The sequence below is a fragment of the Peromyscus eremicus genome, chromosome 4, assembly GCF_949786415.1.
Source record: "Peromyscus eremicus chromosome 4, PerEre_H2_v1, whole genome shotgun sequence".
Taxonomy (NCBI): domain Eukaryota; kingdom Metazoa; phylum Chordata; class Mammalia; order Rodentia; family Cricetidae; genus Peromyscus; species Peromyscus eremicus.
Window position 1 is genome coordinate 57,862,971 of NC_081419.1, and position 12,345 is coordinate 57,875,315.

The following is a 12,345-nucleotide window of genomic DNA, read 5'->3' on the forward strand; positions in this document are numbered from 1 at the left end:
GCTTATGCTGCACTTTCAAGCAGCCGGTTAGTAATGTACAGTAGATAGAGCCTTTCTTTTAAATCCCAGGGCAGCAGGTCCTTCAAGGTTAGCATTGCAATTTCAATTAGCTGCTGAGTGAAAGCTTGGCATGTGTATTAGTGAGCAGGGACACAATTAGCTTATTCTTCCATTCCCAATTGTGTTGAGAGGATCCAAAGGATTGGTGGGCATCAGGCAAGCCAGGCATCACTGGATAGTGCAGAAGAGAGTCGCTCAAACCTCGATATCTTCACTTGTTCAGGCCGGAATTACAGAGATTTATTACAAAACACTGTGTGTGGCTTGGTGAAGGGTGCCTCAGAAGCACTCCGGATACCACTTGGGGTTTGCCTTTTTGAGTGCTTCACCGCTCTGTCTTATTCTCGTCATCACCATGGAGCCCAATAGCCCCAAAAAGATACAATTTGCTGTGCCTTTATTCCAGAGTCAGATTGCTCCAGAGGCAGCAGAGCAGGTAAGGGGGACTGGATGGGGAATAATGCCTGGATACCGGGCAGTAAGGGCATGCGTTCTTGCTAGATGAAAGGTTAGAGAACCTTTCTGCATTTGCTCAATTGTGTGACTTTCTGGATGAGAAGTGAGTCTGCTTTTGCAGAACCATTTGCGTTTGGGTTGCATTGGGGAGCAACTGGCCAAGATTTTAGCAGCACTACATTCTATATAGAATTAACAGCAATGTATCAGACATTCTGGTCTGAAGCACTATGTGCTGGCTTTTGATTCTTAAAGTAACAGTTTTAACGTTTAGAGAAACTTTGAAAACATTACCAAAAATTAGCAATCTTCTATTTTGTTACTTATAAAAATAAAAAGAAATGTAAATATTAAAGTAGCAAATCCCAGACTAATTTAGTATTACAGGCTTCATATTTTTATGTGTTTTCATTGTGTATTGCCAAACAATAGCTCTGCATTATATATGAGCAATGAATATGAAAAATACTATATTACTTTTTCCTAGGTTCCTTTTCTATGTGTGATATTGGTTTCTAAATGTATAATGTTTATATTTACTTAGACTCTGGGTGCAATGGACCCACATAAAAGATGTTCTGTGGCATAAAAACAAATATGGAGTATTTTGGGAATAGCAAAAAAAGTTATGGGAACTCCAATCTAATTCATTAATTACTTAAAACTCAGATTACCCCTGAATTCTCTTCCAAATAGCTGATACAAAGTCTTAAAATAAGTATTGTCTCTGGGAGTCTTGCTTTATATGATGATGCTTTAACAGTAGACCCACCCAGATGTGGACCAGATAAATATAAATTTGACCAGATCTGTTTACTGAACTGAGTATTGCTTCCATTTTGAACAACATCATTTATACATTTTATCCTTTATCCTATTGACAAGTATTCTGGGAATTTAGCTATGAACTGATACATTGAATGAATAAAGGCTACCTGAAGCAAGAGAGTCTAGTCATAATATGCTTCTGTAATTCCCATAACAAGGGGATGAATCCACCAAATCTTAGTTTCAATTAAGCATACATTCATTTTTATTCTTCTACCTTTTTGAGTAACTTTTACTTATTTATATACAATTTCACACACACATATATAATGTATCTTAATCATATCTGCCCCAACTCTCCCTCCCATTTCATTGACACCCACTAACATGCCCTCTTGCTTTCATGGTCTCTTTTTATTCTTTCTAACCCACTGAGTCCAATTAGTACTGCCTGGAGGAATTAAAATTCACATTCTTGTAAGATTTATATTTTTGGTTGACCTGCCAGTTTGGTCTAAATATTAAATTAGAAAGTATAAAATCAATCATGTTAATTGAAATTTAAAATGTACATTGCCAATTTAATTACAGCACATAGTAGAAATGTGAGGCTTCTGGGTTCCTTTTGTCTCATTTAGATGAGAGCAAGGGACTATGATATCATTGCCAATGTCATGGGGCTTTACCAGTCACGTAAATAGTAAGTCATCCCTGTACTTTACAGTGTATTAATCTTAGTTGCATATTTTAATGGTATACAACTTTAATTTTTTTTCCTTTGGAAATGTAACTTTGTGGTCAAAAAAAGTGTTACTAATATCTGGCAGTTCTAGCTAGCTTCCTGTGCTCTAAAATATATAGTGAGCATACACTATGTTCCTTCTAGAAGTTTGTTCATATATGTTGGGGAAAGAGGAGGGTGGACAGCTTTTCGAGCTGTAGAATCAATGAAGGGCAGTGTCTGATTTTCACACTGACATCAGCTGTGCCTTTGCTGTTCACAGATCAGGAAAAGAAGACCCACGCCAGCATCCCTTGTGATTCTCAATGAGCATAACCCCCCAGGTAAAGAGCCATGATGTCTTTCCTATTGGTGAGGTGGAACAGGACTGTCTAAGGAGGACCAAAGAGCATGGCATTGATGACAAATTCCAGCTTAGGGTTTCCAGTTAGCTAAAAGGGATCATAAACAAAATCAGAAATAAATATCACACGGACTGTCTCAATCTTCTAGAACGATACCCCGGTACTGACATGGCATGACATGTTTTATCAGCATTGGTTGTTATGTGTGTGTATGGAACCTGGGCCAGGCCTTATTGATGAAGTTGGTAAAAAGTTGCTTAATGAGGTTTCAAGGTTCAAGTTGCAGACCTGGAGCTGATTATATTTTTGCAGAGTGTGATTTTAGTTATGGTACGGGAAGGGCGACATGCCAGCACTGGCTGCAGCCTTGCTGCTGATGTCATCTCTAAATGATGCAATTGACAAGGAACCAGATCAATTTTCAGCACTGCCCATTTGAGAGCCATTCCGAATGCTGGCATCCATTTGTCGAGGTTTGAGTTTCCATTTCCTGTAAAAAGTAAAACTGCACTATTAGTCTTGATAAGGAGCTATGATCTGTAATACACAAACAGTAAGTTTACTTATTGGATGGAGTGATTTTCATCTTACATTTAATGGCAGCCCCTGGAAATATAAGCAGACCAGGAAAGGCCATTAAGCTGTAACCCAGCAGATCACAGTGGGTGTTGTTGTTGTTGTGATTGCTGTTGTTGTTTGTTTGTTTGATTGATTGTGGCTTTAAATAAAGGAGGCTGAGAAGAGTTTGAATAATGGGAAGATATTAAGTCTATTTATAAGTCCTGAATGATTTGTTCTGGGAATGTCACAATAAAATAGTCCTTGACTTTTCTGGAATCTTCCTACTTAGAGAAACACCACAAAAAGAAAAAAAAGTCTCATAGAATATTTATTATTGTGCTTAAATACAGGACAATTAGCAGCTCACTGAAACAAGTAAGTTGTGTCTATTGAGAACAAACATTATACTTTGTTTTTTGTTTGTTTGTTTGTTTTTGTTTTGTTTTGTTGTTTTTTGGTTTTTCGAGACAGGATTTTTCTGTGTAGTTTTGGTGCCTGTCCTGGATCTCACTCTGTAGACCAGGCTGGCCTCGAACTCACTGGCTCTGCCTCCCGTGTGCTGGGATTAAAGGTGTGCACCTTTGTAGCTAGAATTTTCCTGCCTTGCCCATAGTCAGGACAAATCTCTGTCACCCGCCAGTCCCACAGCCGCTCAGGCCCAACCAAGTAAACACAGAGACTTATATTGCTTACAAAACTGTATGACCATGGCAGGCTTTTTGCTAACTGTTCTTGTATCTTAAATTAACCCATTTCTATAAATCTATACCTTGCCACGTGGCTTGTGGCTTACCGGCATCTTCATATGTTGCTTGTCCTGGTGGCGGCTGGCAGTGTCTCCTTCCGCCTTCCTGTTCTTTCTTTTCTCCTTTCTGTTAGTCCCGCCTATACTTCCTGCCTAGCCACTGGCCAATCAGTGTTTTATTTATTGACCAATCAGAGTAATTTGACATACAGACCATCCCACAGCACACCACGGCTGCCTGGCCTATGATTCTTAATCAATGAAGTGCATAGTGTCTTAAAATCATCTTCAAATATATCACCTTAGTTAGTATTAACTTATATGTACTTGAATAAGAGGTACAAATGACACATATGTGCATGCTTATAGCTTACAAATAAATACGTTTGTAAATTCAATGACTAAGTCTTTTCACTGTGTAAGTGATTTTATAGCAGTTTTCAATCCATACCTTGCTCATAATAGCAAACATTTCCATAGTACTCTGGGATTAGCTTCCTGATAGAATAATGTTCATCCTGACCCATAGGTATCCTTCAAACTACTAGAGATTAACTATCAGAGTTTTTAACTGTTATTATGATCTAAACATAGTAAAGCTGGTCTTTGTAGCTCTCATGTAAAACTCCACACAGTAATTGATATGTCTTGAATGCTAAATATGGGCCATTTCACACAATAGGAGAGTGTGAGAGAGGTGAAGTGTTTTTTGTGACATTAATCCACCAATCTTTGGTGGATTCCAAAGACAAACCTGACACTAGCCTTGAGCATTGGTTTTTCCATTGCACAGAATGGACTCTTTCAGTTCCTACAAGCAGGCAAACATGGCATTTAGGTAAATTTGTCTGGACTACTTTCTTTAGCAGATGAGGAACTATATTTGATATCCCAGGAAAAGATTTTGTTTTGACTTAGAAAGCTTGTTCTTAGGAGATGTTATAACCAGTAATTCCCTATTTCCCTTGTTGACCTTGCCCCATTTTTTTCCACTTCATGTACTCTTTAAATGACCAAATGATTCAACATGTATATACATTAAAAACTGCAAAACAAATATTAAGGATCACTGTTGACTGATGTAGTCTAGAACTCATAATTTGCATGCCATACTTAAGATTCATTACAACAAGCACACACACATGCTCACATCTGCCCTGAGAATTTCTATCTCATGCAACAATTCTTTTTTTCTACTTAATTGCCCATTTCCTGAACAATTTTTTCTTTTTTTAATTAAGAATTTTTTATTCATTTCACATACCAAAGATCCCTCTCTTCCCTCTTCCCGCTCCTCCAGCCCCCACTCCCAACCCACCCTCTATTCTTCCCTACAAGAAGATAAGACCTCCCATGGGGAGGTACATTTAGTAGAGACACATCCAAGCACCTACCCCTGCCTCAAGGCTATGTGAGGTCTTTGAGTAAACTGCGATGAGGGGTGGGCAATGGAGGATAGGGGATAGGGGATGTGAACATCAGGGAACGGGATGGTCGAGCTAGAACAGGGATGGAGTAGGAGAGCAATGGGAGAGATACCATGGTGGAGGGAGACATCATGAGGATAGGGAGAGGCTGGGTGCTAGGAAGGTTCTCAGGAATCTCCAAGGATGACCCCAGCTTAAACTACTGGCAATAGTGGAGAGGGTGCCTGAACTGGCTTACCTCAGTGATCAGATCAGTGAATATAACTTATCACAGAGCTTTTCTCCAGTGGCTGATGGAGGCAGATGCAGAGATCCACAGCCAAACACCAGGCTATGCTCTAGGAGTCCAGTCGAGGGGAGAGAAGAGGGATTCTATGAGTAAGGACATCAAGATCATGATGGGGAGACCTACAGAGACAACCAAACCAGACTATGAAGTTTAGATCAACAGCTGTGGAGCCTGCATGGGACAGGACTGGACCTTCTGCATAGCAAGGCAGTTCTGTAGCTTGGTCTGCTTAAGGGGCCCACCGGGCAGTGGGATCAGAGTCCATCCCTAGTGCATGAACAGGCTTTTTGGAGCCCACTACTTATGCAACAATTCTTAGTTACAAACATCTGGCTACTTGTAAAGCATTTCCTAAGAGCTTCTACCTTTGCAAAGCAGCAGCGTCTTCTGGCCCTCAGAAGCAGTGGTCTTTAGCAAACAAAGAATGGTGCAGCTTTAAATACTGAGGACTGGGAGGTGGGGGTGTAGGTGAGGGGGGCGGGGGACTAACACTAACAATTCTCAATTTATTGAAACAATCTATGAAATAATAAGAGATTCTTAGAATTATATACCATTAATACTGCTTAAGATTCAAATCCCTTAAAATGTTTCTTTATGGTAAATAAAACAAAGAAAGTTAAATTCTTCATTATAGATAGATAATTAATGAGTCATTTTATCTGGGTGTGATAATCCTAGCTCTTAGGAGGCTGACAAAGGATTCCTCAAGTTCCAGCTGTCCTGAACTATATAAGATGTATCTGGCCAACTTGGGTTCCAATATTTACAATATGAAAAGCTGTCTTTAAGACTAGAACAAATGTAATGTTAGTGAATTGCAACAATAATTAAAAAGAAGGCATAGTTTTCTGTTGCTATTATTATTTGCATTTGGGTATTAGCACAAATAGCAAATGATGAAAGTATTTAAAAAAATAGATTAATTTTAGATTTAAGTATCCATATTCATTCTTCATATTGATATAATCAGAATGGAACAGTAGAACAGAAAGTTATCTTAACATGTTATTCCAGTGGTTTCATTTGTTCACTACTTTGCATGTGATGTTCTAACCACACAGAGAAGATAAACACCCAATTGGTCAGTTGTCGTGGCAACCAACTATACCTTCAGTTCTTCCTTAACAAATAAGCTAGACTTGTCCCCAGTAGAAGTTCTATGAAATAGGCATACAACTATTAAGGCTATATTACCCTTTGACATTGATCAGCAAATAATTTAACCCGAAATTACAGGAGTAAGGAAGGCTAATAGCAAGTGTTGTGTCTTTATTGTAGAAAAGGAGGAATCAAAGTACTTGCATTCAGAAATAACTCGGAACAGTCAGGTGGCAGTAACAAAATGTCAGAAGCATAAGACCTGGGCTTAGGGATCATCATGGACAAATGTTACCTCTTCTCTGTCTTCTGAGACCAGCAATCTGAGTAACTTTTGAAGGAACTGCTTTTTTTTTCTGTATTTCAGTTTTTCTACTTGAGCTTATTAGTTTCTTTGAAGTTGTGTCTTGGAGTGTCATTATCTGTTCTTATAGTAAACACAGTTAGCTTTTATTCTTCTGTGATCTGTGGTCAACTTGTGGAATCCTTATAGCTTCATCTGGACTCAAAACAGACATCATCTTAATGCGACAATAAATGGCAGCTGCCTTTTGAAATTTATTCCATCTCATATATAGATTTTCTTGAACATTGCTTGTCTTTAAAAAGACATAGGACTGTATGTTTGGCTACAGGGATGTTATGGTTTGGATGTTAAATGTCTCCTAAAGGCATAACATACTCAAATCTTGATCATTAGCCTGTGGCACTGCTGAGATACGATGGAATTTTTTGGAAGGAGAACCCTCTGAAAGGACACCGGGAATGCCCAGCTGTCAGGCGACAAGCCCTTATATGATGTCTTACCTACCAGAGGCCCAAAAGAACATGGCTGGATAATCACTTTAAAGTCATGGAAGAAAATGAATCTCTCCTCACAGCAACAAAAGTCTGATTAGTATACAGGATTAGAACTCCAGAGTTAGGAAAAGAAAAACATTTAGAAAATACTTCTTGTCTCATCTCACATTGTTACAGAAGGACATAAATCATCTCAGCTCCCCGAGACTGGCTCCACTTTATATACCTCAGAGAAAAAATACATAATTACATCTGGATTTCAGTTTCAAGTCTAATAATTTTAGTGGTAAAAAGTTTCTTATGCCAAAGTTGAACATAAATTCTCAACTGACAATAAATCTTCACTTATTCTGTTCAAGAAAAGTTTTTCACCTATTTAAATATATAAAACAAGCCCTTGTTGTTATTTTCTACATCAATATCCATTTCCCAGAACCACTAAAGACTTTAGTGAACTCTTTCCAAATTCTCCTCCATCTCTCTACATTTTGAGCCTAGAGCTGGACACAGGCTTCCAGTAAAAAGCCAGTTTAGAACAGGCTTTGTGAATATTAAGGTTTGTGGCATCCATTCTTTTCCACTTACTGTTAAGCAGAGGCTGTATGGTTACAATTATATTTAATGGGCCTGAGGCCTATTAAATATGATTGAACTATAAGAGGGCTGAAGCTAAGTGAAGATTTAGGTAAGTACTCAAGACTCTAAAAGCTTATTATACATCTAAAATTGTGACTGGAAATACAATGTAAAATGATTTGGAAGGGTATTTATTGAATTTACTACCAAGCCAAATTTGAGGAAATTTGGCTTTCTCATGACTATTTTATCCCCTAAGTAATCTTAGAAATAGGAATTTAAATGAAAAGGTATTTTCTTATACCTTGGGGTCCTAAAAATTAGTTAATATAAAACTTATGAGCTACAACATTCACGATCATGCTGTCTCTTCTCAATATTGATAGTAAGTTGAGAGACCCAAGAGAACTGGGATTCCCAACATCTGGGACTATAGGTCTCTGCAAACTGAAAAGAAAGCCAGTGTCCCTCTGTACACCATAGAAGGTGACTTGTAAACAAGACACACATTATATGGTTCTGAAACTGAGTCACGTGATGAGACTTTGAAATGCTCCATACATAGACTCGCAGCTGGAAAACACGCTGCTGTTCAAACACAAAAGACTCCCAGAAATTTTGGATGATTTCTCGTGAATCTCCTTGTTCAGAATTAATGAAGAGCTGTGTAGCACCATCAAGTAAAAGTATATGGTTATTTGCTGTGTTACAAGAGTCACAAGAATGAATCTCTTAATGGCAATCCTGTTGTTTTTCAAAACGAATGACTGTGTAGTCAAAAGACAACGCCATGAATGGAAGTTCCAGAGAGACAGTGAGGATTTTCCTAGGAACTTAACTATTTGAGTAAGATGTCATACCACACTCAGAGGGGACACACATCTCTAAGGACCTCAAATCAACTATGTCCAAATAAAGTTATGTTGGTCCATAGTACACATGTAGTTTCATTCTAAATTTTCTTTCCTTCCTCAGCAATGTGATTTTATCCTGATTGACAATCTCCACTGATAGCTCAGAAATTATTTTGCCTTATCACTATTGACTACAGTGAAAGGCCCAAATCCAATGTTTGAAGACCACTCAAGAGTTATCTGATACTAATTCCTAAGGAAATGTCAAAGTCCATGTTTTTTTTTCCTTCAGCATTTATTTTTATGCACTATCGGATGTCAAACCATGTGGAAAGATTTAAAGACAAATGATGTAAGTTGATTTTAAGGATCATCCACCATGCAATTGATTGACTTAGTTTTTCATAATGATTCAGCCTTCATAGCCAAATTGTACACTCAAATGGAAAGATTGAGTCAAAGACAAATGCTGACTCTTAGTAATGCCAAGGTGTATTATAGTGTGAGTATTCAGATGAAGTAATAGAATATTCATATTAAGCAAACAAATGAAAGGGTAAATAATAAAAGGAAATATTTCAGTTTTATTTTGACAGGATGATGGCTTTTATTGATTTTGAATAATAGCACACACATTCACCTTTTACATGGTATTTAAAATATAATTAGTGAAATCCAATAGAATGACTATTGGCGGGATTGATATTTCTTTTTTGATGTCTGTTTTTCTGCTTGTGGCTTGAAGCAGATGAAAACACCTGTAAAGGTTACTTCATGTCATAGAGATGCCTGGCTTTGGAGTGGACCTGGCTTGAATTCCAGCTTTGCCAGCAGCTGGTAAGCCATTGGGTGTGAACTTCATCTCCCTGGGCTTAGTTTCCATCTTTTATAAACAGAATACTAAAGCATGAAAAAAAAAATGCCTTTCAGAGTGACTACTGCCAAGCACATCCTGAAGATTTCCAATGCTCATTCACTGGTCACTGCTGAGAAAGCTTTTCTCATATTCATTATTAAAGAATAACTGCTGGGTTTGAATCCTCTTAAGCAATCTTGTACAGTCCCCAAGAGATAAGATCTCTTGTGGAAGAAAAAGTCTAATGCCTCACAATCTATTAGAAATGTACACAGGTGTAGAATTGTTCTATATACTATGTTGCAGTATTGATTCAACTGTGTATGTCTTTGTTGTCAAACACAAGTTTCATAGAATAGAATTTGAGTTAAGAACTGTTTATAAAATAAGCTTCCTATTATTATCTACAATAATATTAAAATGGTTAGAAGCAAAAGTCATATTTCTAACAAACTTGTGTTTGACCATAAATGAAATATATATTTTAATAGTAAAAAGAAAGAGAGTCAAGTATTTATTCCAACCTTCTGCTGGCTCATTTTTAATTTCATTCCATTTATTCTAACTTCCTTTCATACATCATCCCCTGCCTATACTCTGGCAGGTTTTTTCTTTTATTCCTTGAAGTGATTCCTCTAAGCCAATTTTTTAAGAGTTAGTCTAGACTGACTCATTTGTTTGCCTTTGAGACTGGATCATAAATAGCCCATGCTGTCCTCAAACTCATGATGTAGCCGAGGACTATACTGACTGAACTTCTTTTTTTTTTTTTAAAAAAATATACTTTTTGTTATTTTATTTTAATTTTATATGCATTGATGTTTTGCCTGCATGCATGTCTGTGTGAGAGTGTCAGATCTTGGAAATACAGACAGTTGTTAGCTGCCATGTGGATGCTGAGAACTGAACCCAGATCCTTTGGAAAAGCAGACCGTGCTCTTAACCACTGAGCTATCTCTCCAGCCCAATTGACTTTTTGTTTGTTTGTTTGTTTTTGTTTTTTTGAGACAGGGTTTCTCTGTGTTGTTTGGGTGCCTATCCTGGATCTTGCGCTGGCTGGCCTCGAACTCATAGAGATCTGCCTGGCTCTGCCTTCTGAGTACTGGGATTAAAGATGTGTGCCACCGCTGCCCCGCCCAACTGACTTGTTTGTATGAATCATTCTCCATCATTTCCACCAATTTCTCCCATTTAAACTGCAGGACAAGACTCACTTAAATTTCAAAACCTTGCCTTATCTAATTGGCCATATTGTTTGACATGTTATTTTAACACCTCCTTCCCACCTACTCTTGAAGTTTTTATTGGCTTATACTACATACTTACTTTAATTCAGTAAATATTCATCAGTCAGTCTTTAGTCCCAAATTCTCCAAGGACATGCACTCTAGATAACAGAGAGGAGTGTATTTAGGTGGAAAAGGAAGTACATAATATAAGCCCAAATTACTAAAACTGTTGTAAAATTAATTCTGGCCAAAGAATAGAAGCATTTTTTATTATATCCACTCTTCTGGTAAGCACTTGTTTGATTTCTTTTGTTCTTTTAATGTTTAAAATGTTTCAGTGTTTAAAGATGAGGCTGAAACAAAACGTTCCTGTTCATTCTAAATCACTTTAGAGTAGATGTTAAATGCTGATAAGCTAGTAAATTTACACGCACTTTGAAAATCCTCAAACTTATTTTAAATCTTTCCAACATTTAATAGAACACATTATTCTCTAGGGGATAAAATAGACATGTCTTCATCACTATGCTCATGAGGAAACTCATGAATGAGACATACCACAATTTGACATTATGCATTTTGATAGTGAACCTAGTAGTACAGGTCCAAAGAATTCATACGTGCAAAAAATTCACTGTATTTCACCATGGTACAGGAGTGTCTACCATAGGACCTTCCTAGGATTGAGTATTAAAGTTGTGAATAAGCCATGGCCATTTCCTTCAATACTATTGTATTTTACTAAGTACTGCAGATGATCATTTGAAAGAATGCTGGTGTGAGTCCATTAAATAGACATCCATTTTTGTGTTTGCCTGGTATCAGACATGCATGACACCATTGTCAGGCTCTAGTATATATACTTCAAATTTCATATTCAATTTCAAGTTTAAGACTTCAATTGCTAACAGCACATTCAAATTGCTTCAAGTTGATGGTCAAATCCACCAAACTATAGAACAAGTGGACCTGTGACGGTGACAAGGTCTGGGGGACTTGACAAGGGAGTGGGATCTAACCAAGCTATTGGAGATAAAACAGGAAATTAGCACTTTTTATTTCCTGTATTCTCTGGTAGCAATTTATCACCATGCGAAATAATTTTCAGAATTTTATTCTTCATGTATAAATATGTATTGCCTTGCTTTTTTTATGGGAGGACTTGGAGAAAGGAAAGAGAAGGGAGAAATGTTGTAATTAAAATACAGTCTCAAAAATAAACAAGAAGACTATATATATGTATATGTATGTATATGAACTGACTATACAAAAGGGAAGAATTAGGACAGTTATAATGAAACCCAGTCTTAAAATAATTACCCTCAGTGATATAGGTGCTTTGTCATTTATTTTCAAAATTTATTTTTCTGAGTCAAGGTCTCAAATGTTGAAGGTCACCAATTTACTAGATGGGCCACTGAGCCCTAGGGATGTGCCTGTCTCTGTCTCCTATCCTCCAAAGAATTGTGGTTTTATGTGGAGTGCTGGGGATTCAAACTCAGTTACTCACGCTACCAACTATTTACTCAATTGAAG

At 37.4% G+C, this 12,345-nt stretch overlaps 1 protein-coding gene across 3 annotated transcripts in view; it reads left to right on the forward strand.

Annotated features, from left to right (window-relative positions):
* The first annotated feature begins 415 nt into the window (after positions 1–415).
* The window catches only part of Ppp1r1c (protein phosphatase 1 regulatory inhibitor subunit 1C), a 102,487-nt gene continuing 90,557 nt past the window's right edge, over positions 416–12,345 (forward strand). For 2 of the 3 annotated variants that reach the window (XM_059259199.1, XM_059259200.1), the window contains exons 1-2: positions 416–496; positions 2,289–2,349. In XM_059259199.1, coding sequence (XP_059115182.1) covers positions 416–496; positions 2,289–2,349 — 142 coding nt within the window. Of the gene's footprint in view, positions 497–2,267; positions 2,350–12,345 lie in introns of all 3 variants that reach the window. The other variant, XM_059259198.1, reaches the window with a different exon arrangement.